The sequence below is a fragment of the Amphiura filiformis genome, chromosome 3 (genome assembly GCF_039555335.1).
Source record: "Amphiura filiformis chromosome 3, Afil_fr2py, whole genome shotgun sequence".
NCBI classification, from domain to species: Eukaryota; Metazoa; Echinodermata; class Ophiuroidea; order Amphilepidida; family Amphiuridae; genus Amphiura; species Amphiura filiformis.
In genome coordinates, this window is record NC_092630.1 from 9738986 (window position 1) to 9760166 (window position 21181).

At 37.7% G+C, this 21181-nt stretch overlaps 1 protein-coding gene across 1 annotated transcript in view; it reads right to left on the reverse strand.

The window, feature by feature from the left end:
* Positions 1–1233: 1233 nt before the first annotated feature.
* Positions 1234–21181, reverse strand: part of LOC140147977 (protein regulator of cytokinesis 1-like) — a 28527-nt gene continuing 8579 nt past the window's right edge. Inside the window, 13 exon segments of the mRNA XM_072169795.1 lie at positions 1234–2336; positions 7812–7994; positions 9343–9456; positions 10423–10524; positions 11676–11798; positions 12533–12679; positions 13809–13907; positions 14328–14464; positions 15541–15688; positions 19207–19356; positions 19770–19940; positions 20732–20769; positions 20772–20964. Coding sequence (XP_072025896.1) covers positions 2241–2336; positions 7812–7994; positions 9343–9456; positions 10423–10524; positions 11676–11798; positions 12533–12679; positions 13809–13907; positions 14328–14464; positions 15541–15688; positions 19207–19356; positions 19770–19940; positions 20732–20769; positions 20772–20964 — 1701 coding nt within the window. The 3' untranslated portion in view covers positions 1234–2240.

A 21181-nucleotide genomic window follows, 5' to 3' on the forward strand; every position in this document is an offset into this window, starting at 1 on the left:
AAAAGTACCGGCGGAAACATTTAGAGGGAGAAGAGCATATTTTATTCCAGGCTGTGACGCACGATTGATTGTGGTGCTTTTGTTTGTAACTGCACTGCACGCGACATCTTTTTAAATTTCCGCTCAGCTGCTGGAGAGGCCCTATTGCTTGCACTAAGAATATAATCAATGATACCATACACATTCAAAAAACAAAAACATTCTTACCATAACATAATAGGTTGTACATGTATTACTTTATATACATTATTTACAAAACAAATATTAAATATGATACAAGGCATGTATGTACATCGAAATAATATAATACAAAATGCACATATCCATGACATTTCCCCTATTATGCTACTTGCTAAAGTATTCGGCAAGGTTCTTCAGCAGTGCCCCTGCTCTTCCTAATTATCGCATATAAAGAACTAGATCACGCCTGGGTCACATGATGCTATGCACCTTGATTGGCAAACAAGGTGCCGATGTGATGACATGATTCAATTAGCCAATCAGAATCCCACTTCTGCGTTTATCCTGTAAACAGTGCCAAATCGACCGCTGAAGAACCTTGCCGAAAACTTTAGTACTTTAATTTCACCACAGTATATAAAAAATTAAGATAGGTATAATTGTATGTAACAGGTAAGGTAGCACAGCTTATTATTATAGATCAGAGAGTTAAAACTAGTCGAATCTGCACACCGCCATGTTTGCATGTTGCATTTGGAAGCAAAATGAGTGCCCTGTGGGATTCAGTTACTTAGAGCTATGTGCATGACAAACTTCAATTTAAATGTGTGTTTGTTCATGATCTGCGCGTAATGCTTTAATTGTGTCAATTATTATGCATGTTAGGTGCTACATGTTCTAACCTTTGTAAGCTAATACTTGAAGATAGCATTTCTCGCTTGATATTGTCCCTTTGCTGGAAACTGCTGAAGTTTTGGTTGCCACGCATGACGGTCCAATAAGGCATTTTGCACAGGGCTGTACGGTGTCCAAACTCTCATAGTCTATTTAACCTCTTTGCAAAGTACCCAATTCATGTTTGGCCGATACAAATTGTTGATGTTAAAAATATATTAATCATTGATTCAACATTAAAAAACAAAAGCCACGAAGGTCACTAAATTGCCTTACAAATTGAGATGTTATTGCTGTTACTCTTATAGGCCCCAGTCTCAGATCAATACATACTACAAGTCTACAATGTGTATCAAAATGATTGGTACCTATCAGAACCAACTGGTGAAACAAATAAACAAGACTGCCATTTCAAGTGCAAAATTAAATCCATGCTATATTTATAAACGAGATTTGATACTGGTTTTTTTAAAGTGAACATCGACAGTCAGCTACTGGTTACCAATCATTTTGATACAAGGGCATAATGTTGCATAAGAATCGATACTTGCAATAGGTTTGAGACCGCAACATAACAGATATCAATACAAATTTAACGTTGCTGGAAACAGCGTGTCATTGATAAAATTGGACCATAAAAAAGATCTGCCAATTTGCCTCTACAAACTTGACTTGTGTTATTTGCCTTTATTGACAACTTCTGTTGCTGAGGTCGGTTTGGCAAATTTCATCATGAGTCTGCTGATGACTAATCAATGAGCATTCACTAATCAATGAGCATTTCATACCCATCCTGCTGCATATAAGGTGGTTAGTCTGATTGTAAACACATGGTACATCACTTTGAGGCCCATCACAAGTTTTGAGTTAAATTGCTCTGAAGCAGTTTGGATTCCAGAAGCAATAGGCGTTTCACAGAGGCCCACAAAAACAAGGTATACAACTTCTGGGGTGGTATCCGCCGAACTTCCATGTTTTTGTTCGTATCACCTAAACAAAGTATGTTCAGGCCTAAAATTTCAATGATGTCATGAGAAAAATATGAGCTTTCACCTCATACCAAAATCTGCATGTTGATGGGGTAAAGTGGGGGATGAGACTATCAATTTGGTCACGTACAGTTATTTCGACTATCAATAAAAAATTGAATCGCTTTGCAATATGATTCTACTGGAGCACAAACACACCAAACCATGCTTGCTACATTTAAAAAAAAAATTTCTCTTCCAAGTGATGCAGAGTAGAGAAAATGATCAATCACCTCTCTAAAATCTGAGCTTGCAAATAATCTGGTCTACATAAGCAGTTCTGTAATTTGGTATTAAAAAGACTAGCTAACATAAATTAAATATAATTGGTTGCTTATTATGTTGGTCACTGTTAGCTCATAGCAGTCCAATTCTTGAGAAACTCCTGGGACCTTTGGGACTTGGTAGAGTGCTACTGCGGTAGTTCTCCCTGTTGGCAGAGTCAAGTTCTTTCTGTAAATTGAGAGAGAGATAAAAAAATTGCCATTATTATATAGATTAAGTCAGCAGTTACACTGGCTTCCAGACCAGAGAAGAATGGCACACTCTTAACTCTGATATTATGTGCGCCCCAGAATTAGAGAAGGAGAACTATAACTCCCTATGCCGCCACATACAATCGCGCCATCAGCTATGGGGAGAAAATTGGCGGTAATCGGGTCCACGCCAACGGTGCATGGAGATGAATATAAACAATTCTGCATCTCATCTGAAGTGTCTTGGTGCAGGTTGCAGCAAGTGGGTCTCTCAAATGCACCCATCATCCATGTCGCGCTTACATGACAATGATTTCCTCAAGCGCATTTCGAGGGAAACCAAATACCCCCCAATTTTTGTTTCATGCCTGTATCAAGATGGCAGTTGGGTCCTGGTTCTTCTTCTCTAATTCTGTGATGTGCACCCTGTTAATGAACGCCATTTGTGATACTTCATCAGCGTTCAGATTACAGGTCTGTTGTTATGATTGTGTGATGATTGTCTTTCGATTGAATAAGCCAATCGGACCCCTCGTCTGTGTTTACACTGTTCGCTCACAATGAGCAAGAGAGTGCCATTCTTCTCTGGGAGCTAGTGTAAAGTTGTTTTCTTTAAACTTCCGTGGTCCGGGTACGCGCTGGTGAATTGCGATCGCGTAGAAGTGACAAGGTCGCCTACTACGCGCCGCGCCGAAGACCAATGGGTCAGCCGGCTTGTTGTCAAGTGCATTGATCAGCCAATCAGCGTGATTGTTTATTGCTTTTGTGTTTACGCTCGTGTACGCGATACGCACAGGCACGACCACGGAAGTTTACAGAAAACAACTTTAGGTATTCTAATTTACGCACCAAGGTCCCATATTTTTGATCCACATGGTTTCATAATACTATATATATTCAACCTAATTAGCACTCCTTGGGAACTTTTTGAACTTTACATTTGTTTAAGTTTTCCCTCTTTTACATATGAAATTGAGATGAAATGCAAAATTAAATCACAGAAAAACAAACTTGACATCAACTTTCATTCACTTCAACACTGATTCTAAACTCATACCTTATTTGTCTAAATTGAATTTTTGGCTTGCAGCATTAGCAAATTACACAGAAAATGTCCAGTTTCAATTTCACAACACGGTTAATAATAATAATTGTTCCCATTATATGATGTACTTCATCAGTGCCCAAGGGCGCTAATTAGGTTGAATTTAGCAAACTCATATTTTAGAGATGACAACTTTGGATTAACGGTGTATCGTTTGTGACAACAAAACCCAGGGACGACTTGGTATATCAACATGTATGTACATAGCCCTGATAGAATGCAGAAGATTTTGACAGATTCGTCATGAAAAGACCCAAATAAGAATTGCCATAAAGCAGTTGCATATAATGTTATATAATATACCAAGCAGTTATATAAATACACACAATTTTTTGCGCAATAAGCATGCAATAAAGAAAGCCTGGAAATGAGTAAATATCAGTTTATGTTAATATCATCAAAACCAGGGCCATTTGCTTCCAAATTTGATTGAGAATCATAGAACTAGTTCTTGTAAAGTTTCTTTTGGGTTTTTTAGACATTTTCTCTGGCAGGTAGCCTTGATCAGTGAACAAAGAACTGCTTACCACAAAGGCTCTCTGCACACAAAACATTCAAGATATAAAATTTAATCTGAGGATGAACCCAATAAAGGCCTGTGTGATATATTCCAGTGGTTCAATTTGGTCATGATTTGGGAATCGGATTTGATTCTTACGAGCAACGATTTGAACAGAATAAATAGTGTATCATCAAAATAAATTGTGTAATCTTCATAGTTGGCAGTGGTGATACAAACCTACCCTTTTTATTTTATACCCTTTATACCAAAACTCTGAAACCCACCCTTTCTAAGCATGGTTACTGATCATAGATAAGTGGTTATGAATGTATGGTGGTCCAGGAGGTGCAGATTTGCATCCAAAGAGAATTACATTTTGAAGTTTTAGATGACCAAACAGAATGGGATTTCAATATTTTTTTTCGTGTTTCATTTAGTGTCATTCAATCGAAAATTACAGTAACCTTTGAGATTGCAATTGTTGACTTCTAAACCCACCCTTTTTATCAGTGACCACGCTTTATATTTGGACACACATTTTAACCAGAAATTTTTCAAACCCACCCTCTTCAGCATTTTGTGGACCCTTCAAACCCACCCTTTCTAAAGCGTGGGTTTCCAACAGTGATCTTTGCGAGGATCAAAATTGATTTTCACTGAAATGTTTTGTAAGAATCTTTACCAGACTCAATTCCCTGACTCTCTATAAATTTCTCCGCAGAAAATCATTGAGCACCAAGAAGCTCCAGTGCTTCTGATAGTAGGCATGGCACAGAACTTGCACAAGTCTATGAACAAATTACAGACTCAACCTAGCGGTGTACCTTAAAACAGGGGTTTCACCATAGACTAATACAGACTATTCCCCAACAGTCAAAGTCCCCATGCTTTGTATGCTGTGAATTCTCGCATATTCATGAGGTCCGATTGTTCGATCTTGTATGTCTAACCATCACGCCAGCGTTGCGTGCCTCTGCCTAGTGTTGTGAATGTGAAAGACCGTAAAAATATGCGGTAGGTCGCATTTCATGGAACTATCGGCCCTCATTATCAGGTGATGAGACTTTGGCTGTTCATGGTTAGTCTGTATCTCTTTAGTCCATGGGTTCTTCACAAGTCCAGACTACCCAGAAATGAGGCAAGACATGTGACCCAAGTAATTGTGATTTCAACATGGGACTGTGAGTGGTCTGACTTTCATGCAATGGGGCCATGTTCAAATTTTAGGTTGTGTCATTATTCCGAAGGGTTGTTATTCTGGAGGTTTGTTATTTGAAGATTTGTTATTCCGAAGGGTCATTCAATTTTAAAATAAGGATTGTTAAATTCTGAAGGGTCAATACTCCACAAAGGCTCATTACTCTAATGGTCTTTACACTGTATTTTGGAATAACAGTCCTTCAAACTAATCCTTACTGTAAATTCGAGTAATGACCCTTCGGAATAACAAGCCTTACTGTAAATTTGAGGTAATGACCCTTCAGAATAACAAACTTTCCGAGTATTGATCATTCGGAATAACAATGAACCGTAACCAACACTTTATATATTTATATGTTTGATAAAATGAATCGCCCATGGTAGTTTGCGCTTGCTATATATGCAGGTTCTGGTGCTAGTGTTTTGTTTTATTAGTATTTAACTATAAAGAGTATATATGATATGTTAGGAAAGCTTATTTAACCCGTTAAATATCTTGGAGATAATATGCGATGTCATGCGCCATGGTGTTTGACATGAGCATGAGTTTGATACCGTAGTATACCGACTGACCTGATACAGGATTGCGACCACAATTTTACAGGCCTATTCGGAGATGTTTCTCCTTCTGTACACAATTAAAACAGAAATATCATTTTAACAGTGATAAGAAATCAGGCCTCAAAATTCACAGAAGCCACTAAGGCAATAACCTCTGTTGCCCTAAGACTTGGCCTTGGACTGGTGCATCTCTATTTCCAAGCATGCCCTATGTTCACTGGTCTTGAAATTAGTGGCCTTGAAAAATGAATTTTGAGGCCTTGGTGTAAGAAATTGATGCTTAGAAATCTTCAATTGAAGGATATTTATTTCGTAAGCTGCTTCATTTCACAACGGAGTCTGTTATTTGGTACCCACGTTGCATGCCTTCCAGTCCCTGAAAGTTTGTGATTAGGAGGCCTCACACTTTCCTAAGAACAGATTTATAATTCAGGACCCACATTTCATTGTCACTTTCAACTAACTGAAATCTGGGCTGAATGGTCTGCATGAAACATCATGATATGTATACAAATAAGAGGATAACAAAACAAAACCTTAGCACCATAAAACTTTGATCAGCCCCAAACAAGCAGGGACCCAGGGTTCAATTTACTTTGAAAAATGTGCATAGCAATTTTTTAGTGAAAACCTTATTTAGGTGATGTTCTTATAATATAAGCACATGTTTACATTGTAAAAAATTGCTATACAAGCTGAAATTTGTGTAGCAGGTTGTCCAAAATGGGGGGCATTTTGCTCCACGACACCAGTTAAATAGAACCCTGCAGGGACCATGAATTCCTTGTTACTTCAGGAACACATGTGAATGAAATTCCACCTGACCTGTAACAGCACCATATTTGTGCTGATATTTTGTAGGAAGGATAGAGCAGGACACATGTAAACCAATCTATTCTTGATACCGCTGGTGTCCTGCGCAATACTTTGTACCAAATGGGCCTGCCTGTTTGGAACTGATCAAATGTTAGAACCAGCAGGGAAGGAAGGATGCAAGCAGCATAGGTGAGATATAACAGTCTTCTCCATAGAGGCAAATCTAACTAAATCCAGACAGTTGCAGATTTTTGAGTGAGTGATTGCAGTATTTTTCAATTTGAATTATCTTTCCCACATTTCATAACAAACACCAGTGTCACAAAATGTCATCATTCTAGTCATTGTCAGGCTTTTTCTTCAAGCTAGTCACCTTCCCACCAGTCATTTTGAACATGGAGAGTGCCGCTGGGACAGGCAAAATTAACTGACAGGTTGGCTATAAAACCCTAAATGAAGTACAGCAACCATGTTCATTGGTTCGCCTCAAGTTTGGCAGTGACATACTCACTCAGGTGCATATTTCTCTGGTCACGCGTAAAGTTATTTGGGCAGAGTATAGACAACTTGGCATCTGACGTCATTGCCCGGCAGTATGCGCGCGCATTATGGCAATTTCAATAGTAGTCTGCAATCGTAGTCTGCTAAGGGCACATGCATTTTAAATCGCCCGCCACATTTCATATAGTACAGGAAAGCCATTGAACAGTGTAGCGGCTCGTTCGAGCATATCGATAGACGAGTCCCTCGCCTTTGTTGATAAACAGTGATGTCAAGTGGTCTATACACACACCCGTTCAGGGGCAGAATGTTGGCAAGCTTGCAGCGAATCGCGAAAAAGCATTGATGTCACTACCAAACTTGAGGTTGAGTTGAACCAAAGAATAGTAGGTGGCAGAAACCGGGTCAACGTTTGCAAGGTTAAATATGGATGGGCCATTTCATTTGAATGACGTAACTCAGACACTGACCATATAGTACTAGTATCATGTAACTTTTTGGACACTGACACTATATAAGGTATGGGGTATAAGTAATCTATACTTTGTTTCTCCTCAAAACGGATAGTAACATTCATGCTTTTGTGCCGCAAGCATTATGACCAACCACCCTTGAACATGTGTGTATACGTTCACAGGGATTAGGTTCGCATACATGATTCAATATTGCGACCAGCAGAATATACATGTATGTCACTACCATCTCAAGGGGAGAGAAAGTATAGCTGTATGCTATCAGATAGTAATTCCCACAATAACAATACTCACAGCAAAGTCTGAGTAAGTTGTACAAGTAGATGTTATAGAATCGGACATATTACTGCCATGTCCTGTGTTGCCACTGACGGTGCTCATGCTGAACATTGATGGCGCTTCTTTGTGGCTGCTGTGTGAGTTGGCGTCTGCTAAAGCTTTACGTCTTGCCGGCGTGTTCCTCAGCTTGTGTGGTGTCTGAAAACAATCAGAAAAGAGATATTTGGATGATTGATTTGATTACAACACAATTGGTGATTTCACCAGTGGTATATCAGGAGTGAGATGTTGGGGTTGGGGGAAGATTGTACAACTAATCCTATCATGATAAATGAACAGACATAAAATAATTAGCATTCATAGCTTTTTTAAGTCATAATCCAAATTTTATATTGCTATGAACATATTCTGACCTCATTATACCGTTTTTAAGTTTGAATGTATATTATATAATGGTTGAGATAAGACACAAGTGTAGGAAAATGAAAGAAATGTGCTTCAACTTTTATTTTTTAAATGTTAGTATTGCATTGTTAAGTATTGGCAACAAAAAAAAAAAGCATGACTACAATGGCTCATATGATTAGCAGAAGAGGGCATAAAAATGTAACAGAGATAGAGGTCCTTAGCCAGCTGCGCTATTAGCCAAGGGGGAAAAAGTTAGCAAAAATTGGGTTATAATTAATGTGCAGTACTCATTGATTGTTCTGCATTCCAACAATTATGGTCTTTGTCAGCTGATCACATGAAGGAAAGAACACAAAATACCTCAGTGAATTCAGACAGCTCAAAACACACACCAGAGATAAATGTGAATCAAGTATACAAACATTTCTGGATGTATTAGATTTGGATCTTCCTGCTGCTTAATTTTTCATGGTTATTTGATGTAATTCCTTTCCCCCAAGACATTGTTTGTGATTGTAACCGATGGAGCCCAAGCAAAAAAAACTTACAAAGCAGCTTCAGACATTGCTAAGTTTGGCTGATAACATGTTCTTCTCCATATTTTGCCCTTCACATTATGTGTATACCAAAGTGGTAAAAGAAATAGCACCATGCTCCAAGCACAACATCCTTTTCACAGAATTTTAAAGTAAATCCAAACAGAGTATCAGCCATTAATCCTCGCAAATTTGAGGTGTTTAAGTAGACACACCTACAATGCATTTTCACCGCTTTTGAAATTAGGAGTCCATTTTGCATAAAGAACTTTACAAGGCCTGTCATATGTTTACCAATAGGTCCACTTCACGATAAAGATACTGGCTAACATATCCATCAGAAATAATCACAATTTATAGCAAGAACCTCTTAAGTTTTGTAGAGTAAAGAGTGCTCACCACTTTACAATATGCCCTTGCGAAATGATGGGCAAAAGCTTTGAGAAATGTACCCCTATGTCTTGCATGAAACAAGTGCAGGTAATTAGTATGAACAAATAAGAAGTGCAACCGATGAGTTATAAAACAAGCAAAACACAATCATATCAAAGCTTTTGGACTCCTACGCGAGTCCTCTGCCATGTATTTGCACACCTACTCACCGATGCGCCAGGTGTTCTTCCTTTCCTCTGTTGCTTACGTGCAGACGCAGGGGACGGAAAGGGAATGTGGGGAGCTATTAAGCTCTTACTATGTATTGATGAGTATCCAGGGGTCTAGCGAGTGAAAGAGAAAGAAGACAGCCAGCAACAGAGAAATATGTGGTTATTTATTTGGCATGATAAGATAAACTATGGATTGGTTTGAGTGAATTAATAACAAAATCAATGCAAGTTTGTACTAATTTCTAGTATAAATTTAGGGATGTTACTTAATAACTTACATGCAACACAGCCATATTATTGAACATGCATTAGCGTAATACAAATTGCTATGATTGCTGCCATCTGGGGTATGGTATTTCTGATTCCAAGTTGGCTTGCTAGTTGGCCATGCTTCTATTTTCTTATACTATACATATATGCAGATTCACATCTTCCAATTGTTTAAAAGCAAGTCACATGAACCAGAAAATCTGGTCTGATCGCAAACAAACATGTCACCACCCATTGCATGTTCATCGGCATGTGAACCACAAGAGACTGTCACACAAAATTTACAGCACAAAATTTCATTTTGAAACCAAAATTGTACCACTTGCAATTAATTATTTATGATATCACCACTGAAACTTTTTGTCACATTGTCAAGAGTGAGTTTCTACCTCAAATTCCTTTTTTTTTTTCCAGTGACATGGTCATGAAAAGGTTAGGGGTGGTGTATTTTCCTTCATTTTTAACCAATCAGAAGACAGAATCTTGCAAATGACCTATGCCAATCAAATATTGACTGTGCCTATATGTGGACAATGATGAAAGTACTCTCTACTATGATCTGAAACCTGTTAGGCCACCTTACAAGTGCCCCCAAACAGAGGCTTCAAGGCCTAATCTTATCTTATGATCATCATTCCACATGAGCAGTCAATATCTGACTAATTGAGAGATTGTCATATCCCAATAACGTTAAAATCCTTACCCTATCAAATTATTTTGAAATTCAGTCATCACAAAGTGATTTTCAAAAGAATTTCAAAAGGTGTAAAACCATTTTGGGAAATTGCAATCTCTGAACTGACTTACCCTAGCCATACTGGTATGAGAGCCCTTTGGGGGCAATCTGGCTGCTGGTGACATGAAGGTGGAACTACACCACCTGGGAGAGGGCGCTACGCTGCCGTTAAGCTGTTGATTACAAAGGAAGAAATGAAATGACCACAAACATGTTGGTGTTAATCTTGAAGGTGTAATGAAACTTGCAACAAAAAAGTGCATAATGCAAGTGTGCAAATTTTGCCAGAAAGTGGTGCTAACTCATACATCTCAATAAATTGCTTAAAAAAGCACCTGTCACATACATAGTGTACGGCGCAGTTGTATGCCTGTGTATTGTTTTTGCGGAGTATATGCATATTGAGTGTTCCATGATGGCCACAATTTCTTTAAAAAGGACTGCAGTAGTCTTGTAATAACACAGACAGGAAGACACACACATAAGCTAGACTTGTAATACATATCATGATTGTAATCAATAGAAAAGTCATTGTTTATGGCAGCCGAAAATACTGCCAAACAGTCTAAAACAACCAAATCCATAAAAAAACACACCAAATCCATAAACAAAACAAGCAAACAAAAGAAACAAAAGATGTCATCCACTTGAAGAAGTCCACATCATCATCATGTCTAGTTCTTCTCATGAATACCCATACTACTTGTACACTAGACCTCCAAGTGCCCAACCTTGACCAATGCATTAATGAAGCCATGTATCAATGAAGAATTCTTACAGGCTGGCAGGGTGTAACTATGCGCGGAGAAATAGAAGCCTCTCAGCACGTAAAGCAAATGCATAATTTCTGCGCTGTTAGCCCCCAAGTTAAACAGAGGTGTGCTTAGACACAATATGTCTGAAAAGGAGGACGCGCTCACCTGCTATCCAATGGCAACTTTATTTCGTGGATCAAAGTCAGGAGTCTAGTATATAAGTAGTCTGGGTATGAATAGACAAAATACCCCACCGTTCCTGGTTAGTGTAATTAAGGATTGTGGATGACGATGAGGGTGACAGTTAAGATTATGGTGCATAGGGTTACGATGGGATTGATGATGAAAGGAAAGGATGAAAACAAAATGGTCGGGTATTTGGTAAGAAAACACAGTAAGGGTTGATTTCAAAACTCAACCGCTGCTCACACTGGCCTTCTATTGTTCCAAATAGAATGCCGCTAAACTGCCAGCTCTACCAGAGCGCAGGAGATCACAAGTTGGGTTGGGGTTAGAAGCCATCCCTAATAAAAATGAAATCATAGAAAAGTATAGATGAGTAAACCTACCCCTTTCCGTCTCTTTGGTGTGTTGTTTGTAGAACTGGGGGGTAAACGAGGCCTCTTGGCCGGTGTGTTTGGTCGGCTGCCGTGTAGCATTTCTTTTTCTGTTTCTTTCTTCTTGGCTTGATGCTATTCATACAAACAAATAAATGAAAGAAATAAAGGAAATACAAACCACATGTTAATGGTGTGTGAGTGACCACACTGACACTTCATCCCCAACTTGATTCCATCATATTGGAGGTTTTGGCATCGGAAGAAAGCTCAAAATTGTCTCATAATCCCAGCAAAATTTAGGATATAATTTGGTGAATGAAAAAGACAAGGCCTTTGTGAAACATGTGTTTGCTTCTAATATCAAAACCCTGGTGCATTGCAATATAACTCAAATCTTGCAAGTCAGATTATTTTGGTACAGGCCTCAATGAAAGGTACAAAACACAATTTGGAAAAAAAAAACCTGACCTCCGTACTGAAAAACAACCTGACCTCCATACTCCATAGATTTGAATGGGATCTTTCTGACACGTGTCTTGGGTCAACTAGTGTAAACACTTATACAGCTCTCATTATTGTATTGTTGAATGCTGTGAAAATACTAATGGATAAAAAATAAAAATAATTAAACAAAAAACATTTTCAAATTATGTTTGCAAAACATCACCATTTTTTTCCAGATTTTTCAAGCTTCATGCTCAGTGATGTTTTAGGGTCATTTTAGCCTCCAGAATAAAACGTAAAAATTTCCAACCGACCGACCATACTTGAAAAGTGTGTAAGTGTGTCTACCTGTACAACCCCTGGTTGTTGTTTTTGTCGCCTAAAGGATACATGTGCAAAAATACCTATTGTGACTGACTTACTCTTTTGCTTTTTGCCATTTGTTTCTCCGCTTCATGTGCTACCCACTGTGCTGCAACATAGTCAACAAACCTGCAACCATCAACCAAGAATGGCCTTCCTTTAGATTCTTCAAACTCCTGTATCCTGTCTGATAACGACTGCTCAAGCTGTGATGCAAAACAGAAAGGGATACATTTTAGAACAACAAATATTAATATAATCGTTTTTATTTATATTGGCCATTCTCCTCATAAATTTATCCCAAACAGTGATTTATGCTATGGCTACGGGTTGATTTGGCGAGTAAAATATACATGTGCCATAATTTTATGTGGTTAATTTTTCACCTGATCCAATTCTAATGAATTTAATCAAGCATTTATGTTTGAATATGAATTTTATGGATAGTACCTATTATCCTCATAGCAACTAAAATAAAACTAAGGTAAAGAGTACAACATTGACCTTCTATACTTGGTTGAGAAAAGTTGAACAGGTTTTGAGGTATACCAATTCCAGTGCCCAAAGTACCTGTTGCTAAAGTTTATTTTGGTAAAAACAAAACACACAAACAAACAGTCAAATCGCTATATTCTGTCTCATCTCAAGTTGAGAGTAACACCATGTTGGATTTCGTAGTGACAAATTCAAATCTCTCGCACTAACCTAATCTCGAGTGGCGTATGCACACGTATAGAAGAGCGATTTGTCTGTACACTGGCGTCGCAACCGTGTAAAAACTTGGAACTTGATTGAATCACTGATTCAAGTCTGCCACTACAATATCCAACATGGCATTACTCTCAACTTGAGACGAGACACAATAAAGTTGGAGGAGTTCCGACTGATAATACACCTTAACCCAATTACAAATCCTGTTTGTTACATGACCTGTGGCTATAGAATTAAGTTCAAAGTCCTGAGGAACAAAAGGTCTACCACTCACACAGGGACTGGCTACACTTAACTTGTAGAAATACTATAACTGAAATAAGTAGTTAGTATTATTCATATTGGCTCATCATTACATGCAGCTTAGAAGTCATAAAAACATGTCATCTTCAGGTAACAATGTACATTGATTGTGACACTTATCTGACAATAAGTTAGCAGTGTTTCTATCGAGTATGCTGCTGGTTATCACAGTACCTGTGCAGTCGCACACTGTGTGATTAGCCAAGCTTTCGTCACCAGGACGTATCTGACAAGCCTACAGGTTTGATTTGATCTCTATTGTATCATATTACTCAATAAAGAAACAAAAGACAGTAATTTTTGTTGGCAATTCATCCATACCTTTGGTAGATCTTTGTTAATTTTCTTCCTCTCCTTTTCCTCTTGTAAGAGTTTGCCGCCACGATTTGAGAAGAATCTGTTGGGATCATTGGCTCGTTTCTACAAGCAAATATAACAAAAGTTATAATTATACAACAAAATACAAGGAACAAAACATGATTGATCAAATAGAGGGAGATATCAACAACATAATTGGATAAGTTATTGGAAAAACTAACATTTTCAATGTCAAATGCCTGGAGCAAGATTTAATACATATTTGAAAGTAGGGTATTCACAATTAATTAAATTATTTTTAAAATTTTAGTCCAAAGTCTGAAAACTATACTCCATTTCTGCTTCCATGCAATCACATCTCAAAACTCAAAAGTAGACCTTAAAAGTTTAATGAAACATGACTTGGGTCTTTCTCATAATGTTGATGCACACAAAGTGTCCCTCACATATTTTCAAGGCACTTGCCCTGAGGGACAGGACTGCCTTATGTTACCTTATAATTTATAAGGATCAAACTCCTACCTCAAACTCCAGCATCTTTTTCCACATTACTTCTCTCTTTTTGACAAGTTCAATTATTTCTTTGTTGTCTTCATAATAGATTTTGACAAGGGCAAGCTGCTGGTCATGTTGTTCTAAGAGTTCCTCTGTGTACTCATCTATCAAAAGAAAGAAAAATGCCACACAAATATGATGGTTAAAATGACAAACTTTCTTCTTTCTGTTACCATTCCATTGGAATGATTAAGTGCACATTTTAGCATAAGGCCATGGGAATGGAAGTTTTAGATTTGTGTCCGCCATTTCATGCGGTAGGTTTCTAAGCATACGGGCGGTGGACACAAATCAAAAACGTTCATTCCGATGGCCTAAGCATGCCGTTTTAATATTGGTCAATAAATTAAACTAGATGCGTCTGCTGGGTTTTATCCAGAACCCAAAACTGCCCGTCCACATGTCTGTCAAGACATGGCTGATGGCGGATGTTTTTTAATTGCTTGACCAAAAGTGCCCATCCATAAGATGGGTTGATGGTTCTCTGGCTATTTGGCCAACACACTGCATTCCTGGGTAGTTTGACTGCTACATGTGTAAAGATGACACTGATTTACGGGGAAGAGTGTTATCAAGCCTGATAGAGGGAACTTCATTCATAAATCTATCAGCAATTTTTCAATGCCCAGTGGTGTAACCAACATCTTCCATTACCTGTGGAAAGTTGGTGGTTGGCCACTGCAATATTTTAGATTTTTAGGCGCTTTTTTTGACAAAATGGGAGAATACATATTATTCGTTGAGGAAAAATTACAGATTATACACAGGGGAAAACATTACTTCATTCTTACACATAAAGTCATCTGCAGAGCTTTCAATTCTACTCACAGAATTAGAGAAGGAGAACCGAGTCTCCCTATATCGCCATGTTTAATTGCGCCGTCAGATATGATCATATGAGGAGAAAATTGGGGGTATCCGGGTCCTTGCCGATGGTGCGCGGAGTCGAATGAAAACAATTCTGCGTCTCATCAGAAGCGTCTTGTTACTCGCGTGCAGCTTAAGGTCGCATCAAGTGCGTCTCTCAAACGGGCCCTTCATCCATGTCGCGCTTGCATGACAACGAATGTCTTGAGTGCATTCCGAGGGAAACCGAATACCCCCAATTTTTGCTCCATGCCTGTATAAAGATGGCGGTCGAGTCCCGAATCGCTTTCTTTAATTCTGTGATTCTACTGACCTTCATAAAATCCTGCAAATGAATTCTTCTGTTCCCTGCTATAGTAACACTTCTCCCACCACGCCTCCAACTCATCCCTGCTACCAAGGATCACCTTCTCTATGTTCTGTTTCTTCAACAAGTCCAGTCTGTTTGCTTCATCTTCAAGCTGTGTGTTCAAAAGAGCAGAACATTGTATTCAGTGTCAGAGTGGTATTTGCTTTAAACCTCTGACGAGTGTGTACTTTCACAATATACATTTTTTGAACGGAAATGAGCTCATAAATCCATTTAAAATATCAGTTTTGGGTCAAAAAGTACAATTTTCGAGAAAATCCCAAAAAACGGCTTTTTGACCAAAAATTTTTGGTCCGCCATAAAAAAATTATTTGAAAATCAAAAACTGTAAAACATGAATTTTATTAATTTAGACAAATAAATCTAGAAAGTGTTTTTTTTTTTTTTTTTTATTTTGCTTAGTTTTTAAAATATAGGCAAAAAATCAGTAAAAACGTGTGACCCGTGTTCAAATTTGTGAATCATGGGTGATAAAAAAAGTTCTAGGCCCTAATTTAAAAAAATGAAAAAACACTATCTAGATTTTGGCCATATGAACTTGCCGAAAATCGCGATTTAGAAAAATACAGCGGATTTTAGGTCCATTTTTGAAGATTATTCCATAAATATATAATCCGGTGATTTGTGACGTTTGGTCAAGTTAGAAAATGAGAAGGGGCGTCCTACTGCAGCAGATTGGCATTTTTTTGGTGTTTTAGAAGGTAAAATATACAATATAACAAAATTATCCGTGCACATTCGGCAGATGTTTATCCACATGGTGTAGCCATTTTATTTACTGTAGTCTTGTTTCCATGGTGCAGCAGAGCTTCCGGCAAGGCCGCGGCGTCGCGTCGGCGTTTGAGGAGCGACAGGGCGCGCGGACAGACAGACAGGTTACGCGAATAAGTTGCACAGTCCATGGTCGTGTTGCCGCGAATCGAAACCATGATTATTTAAGCACAATTTTGTCCTGTACCGTATAAAAAAAGATCATGCTCTGTATTAAAATTTGCGGACATCAGAACATTAAAATTAGCATAGAATAACTGACAAGCAATTATTTTAGCAGATAATCAGGAAGTTTTATGAAATGAAGAATCAATTGAGACATAATCATGATAATTGCGATGTTTTTAATTGATCGCTTTTGGTGATTTTTTTTTTTCTTATTCCGATATTCAATATTCCGCTTTTGTTATTGTAATTGTTTGTTGTTATTTTATATCATATTTTATTTTTAACTTTTTACGGAATATCAAACACGTACAAAAGTCATAGGCCTATTATAGGCCTAAGGCCACAATAAAGTTGTAAAATATTTTGTACCGCATAAAAAGTGAATAAAATACAACAACAAAAATTTTAAAAAAAGTGTGTCTTTTGTTGTTTTCAATCAAATAAACGTGTAAAAAGTGGGTAAAAGTTGTAATATGTCTTGAATAAACTTCTTGTAAAACGGACAAAAAGTAGGCCTAGGCTATATATATGTTAAACGGGCAAAACACGGAGAGGTCACAAGAAAACTGAAAAACACGGAAATTTACATAGCCTAACAAAACCGAATTTCAAAAGTAGAAAACGGAACACTTATGGCTTTAAATTAGATTGTGGTTTATGCAGTACCGTATATATAGGCATCATGCATGCTATAAAGAGCGTTTTAAAACACTGCATGAAAACATTCACGAAAAATGCTTTAAAGCAGTTTACCTTTTAAAGTATGCAGAAAACATTATAAACGTGAAAGTTGAAAGCTAGACAAACATTGCAAATAAAAAGGCATTCGGCCAAAACATTCGCAAAAAGTGTTCGAAATCATGGTATAGGCCTACTAATGGAAATGTAGTTAAAATTGGTTATGAAAAAAGCATGAATTTGCGTTTTCGATTATATTTCTTGTTTGAAATTATGCTTTCATAAACGCGTGCTCGCTATGCCGATTTCAAATATCGACATTTTTGACATAGAGTTGTAGGCCTATGCCTAGATGGTCGATATGATGTATTGAAATGCCAACGTTTTTGACATTGCGTTAATGGTCAATCAGGAGTAGAGAACGTTTGAAAACGAATCTTAAATCCGTGTTTTAATAACATTATTCAGGGCCTTAGGTATCTAATATAGGCCTACCGGTAGTAACTGCTTGCCTATTTTTTATGGTCTTCAAAATGAAGACGAGACTGAACGACCACAGAGGCTCCCGAACCAAGGCTGGGACTGCATAAAATATAAGCTAATATAATAGGCCTATATTCTTGTCCAACTATACCCACTTGGTAAATCAAATAACAACAATGAAATGAATGAATGAATGAATGAATGAAATAAAACAAATTTTTAAACATAAAATAATAAGCCTAATGATGTACTATAATACGGGCTAAATCTAGCCTACTAGCAAAATATTTAGGGCCTACCTTTTCTATCGTATCTACCAGATTGCGTCATCATTACAGGGCTTCTTACGGGTAACTAGGCCTACTTCTTACAGATAAATTTCATCTTTTCAAGTTCAGAATGAAACTTGAAAAACAAAACAAAAACAAACAAAAAATTCACTATTATGTTCATATAAAAAAAAACCTATAATTTATACCACTATATCAGCACTTTTTTGGCGAAATTTATCGAGTACCGGTAGGCCCGGGCGGTAGGCCTACTGATTCTGGGACGGGGACGATGGTTGTCCGTCGGCCCGCAGTTTCGCAATGCAATGGTGCAAGCTTTACCTACCTTGGAAGAGATCAATACGATAAAATACGGTAATGATCGCGATTGGCGACTCCAGCGCCTCAATCAGTAATCACCTCGCCCATCTAACCAGTTTACCATGTGCGCGTGTCTTTGCTAGCTGTACGCCGCAGTACGCGTTACGAGAACGCGATCTATTGCGGGAAAACAATAATTTATTTGCTTTTGCATTTTGACCAATTTTTAATGAAAAAGGGTCTTTAAAATAGCTTTTCTTATGGTTCAAATTTTAAGATTTCTTTAAAATCTATTAATGACAAGATAAAATACGGTTTGAAGATGACATTAGTGATGAAAACTCAATTTTGGCTATGTAACACTTCAGTGATCCTGTGTGCATCCTTAATGCAGAGAATTCGCAATGTGTATGTAGCTGGGAGGAAAATATGTCATTCATTTGAAACTTTTGACCTTTCGTATTGAACATTTTTTAAACATTTTATTGAACAATTTTAGGTCTTGTTGGGAAAAAGTGTATTATATCTTACTTCAATAAGAATGGTCAAAATTTTCAAATGATGGACAGCTTTTCCTCCCAGCTACATACACTAAAACTAAATATCATTACATAAAGTTTACTTTGAGGCGTGTTAAACGTGTTTAATCATTTGCCATAATATTTGTATTATATCGCTAAATTCAAAAAAATCTGAATCATTTTGATATCCTCGTATTCAGAATGCAACTTGGTGTGCTCTCAGGTCTACAAAAAATACTATGCAAATGTTGCTATCCGATCCCTTAATGCAATGTCCCATGTACCAAGATAGCATGAAGAACTATCTTAGGTCATATTATTATTAATAAACTTACAGAATAAAGTTGTATAGGTTAATTTGGTTCAAGCTTAAGAAAAGGATATACCATAATACTTGCCATTTTTAGAATGGTTGGCTTGTACCCAGTTGTTTGCTCTAAGAACTCTTGCCTTTCTTCCTGTGGCACTGTGAGCCTATTCCACAGACTGGTTATTCTTTCACGTAATTCTTCGGCCGTCCTTTGGTTTTCTTGTAACTTGTGCTCCAGCTGTTTGGAAAAATCAATAAAAATACAATAATTTGCATTTATATCATTTTTAAAAAGTGTAGTGATTTATAGACTTCTTATAAGATGATTTGCTCCAAAACAGCGAGGAAAAGGAATAGCATTCCATGAAATAGTACCAGTATCAGAGATCCTGAACACTTCAAAATCACCTTCAGTGATTTCATCAAAGCTCAGGATCTGAAGATTAAGGACTAAATAAGGTCCTCATTGCACACACCACAATCCTATGGGTTTTGTTCCACAAACGGACGTTGCTCACAATCAGCATCAAAGCAGAAGATTAGTGTCAGATCACTGTGCAGTTTTTTAGTTTTATGACTAAAATTGGAAAATTATATCTGTTACCATCCCACTTGCCGTAACTACAACTTATTTGTTGAATGACAAAGTACCTCTGACTGCAGAACATGGAGTGCCTCCATGTTTTCTTTAGACAATGTGAATGAATCCTCCTCCTCACAGATAATCTCTCTTTCAAACGATGTGTTTGGTCCTTGTTCCAAATCATTCAGTAATGACAGGATCGCTCTCTTTGTACTTGTGAATGTTGCTTGACGGCTATCCTGTAAAAGACAAATTGAGGGCACAAAATGAGGTGACCATACTGCAGAAGGAAACCATGTTGCTTATGGGGGTCGACGATTGTACACAAAAGAGAGTCCCCGCGGAAGGGCTGACAAGTTGAGCGCCCTTTGTAAGTTCAGATTAGTCAGATGAGCAATGTCCCCAGGTCCAACGCTGTGCCGCGTCAGCTAAATACAAGTACACTTTAGAGGGCACAGGCATAGAACATTCCAATCTATCTGTTTATTAACATATGTGCAAGAGGAAACTAAACAAACAGATTGACTTAAGGGGGTACTACACCCCTGTGGTAAATTTGTGACTATTTTTGCATTTTTCTCAAAAATAATAGCACACTGGTAACAAAAATTATGTATATTATTAGGGCAAGGAATCCAAGTACTACACTGAAATTTCAGTGACTCAAGACAAGTGGTTCCATATATATGATAGAAAATTAGGTACATCCTAGCGGTACCTTATTTCGTATCATAAATAACGAATCGATTGCCTTAGGTCACTGTAATTCCAGTGTAGTAACTGGATTCCTTGCCCCAATAATATACATAACTTTTGTTACCACTGTGTGATTAGTTTTTGAGAATTAATAATTGTCATGATCCATTCATTTACCGAGCTACAAAAAGTATTTTAACTGATCTGTGAAATTGTTTGGTGCCAAAGAAGAACATTTGTTGTCAGTTTATTCCATTCTTTGGTTTTAACACAACTACCAACATTTTACGAATATGCCAGAAACACTGGCTGAAAGTAACACACTAAACATTACCCTTTCTGCTGTGAGTGTGTTGATGTGTTCTTGCAACGCTCCAGTTGTTCTTTACTAGGGATGGTTCCTGTTGCTATGTAGTATGGTGTGGTGCACAGCATGTCACACAGTTGTTGCTCCACGTCTTTCAATTCTTTGAGTTCGCCCATACGGGTGTCCTTCTCCTTGTTCAGCGTTTCTACCTCCAGTCGTAACCTCTTCTCCAGCTGCAAGATCGTTAAACCTTCCTCTGCCTGTAGTTATTGAAAAGGAAAGGTAAAAATGGTTTTTTAAAGCTGTAATTAGTGATAGGCTGTACAGGCCAAAAATAAGGGTGATGTTTCAAAAAGTTTAGGGTACCAGCTGAATTGAAGCAGCTAATCCTCCTGAGCATTTTGACACCTTTTAAAAAAGAATCGGTTGAAAAATGAGACAGTGCCGCCAAAAACTACGCATAAGGGGGGATTTCTT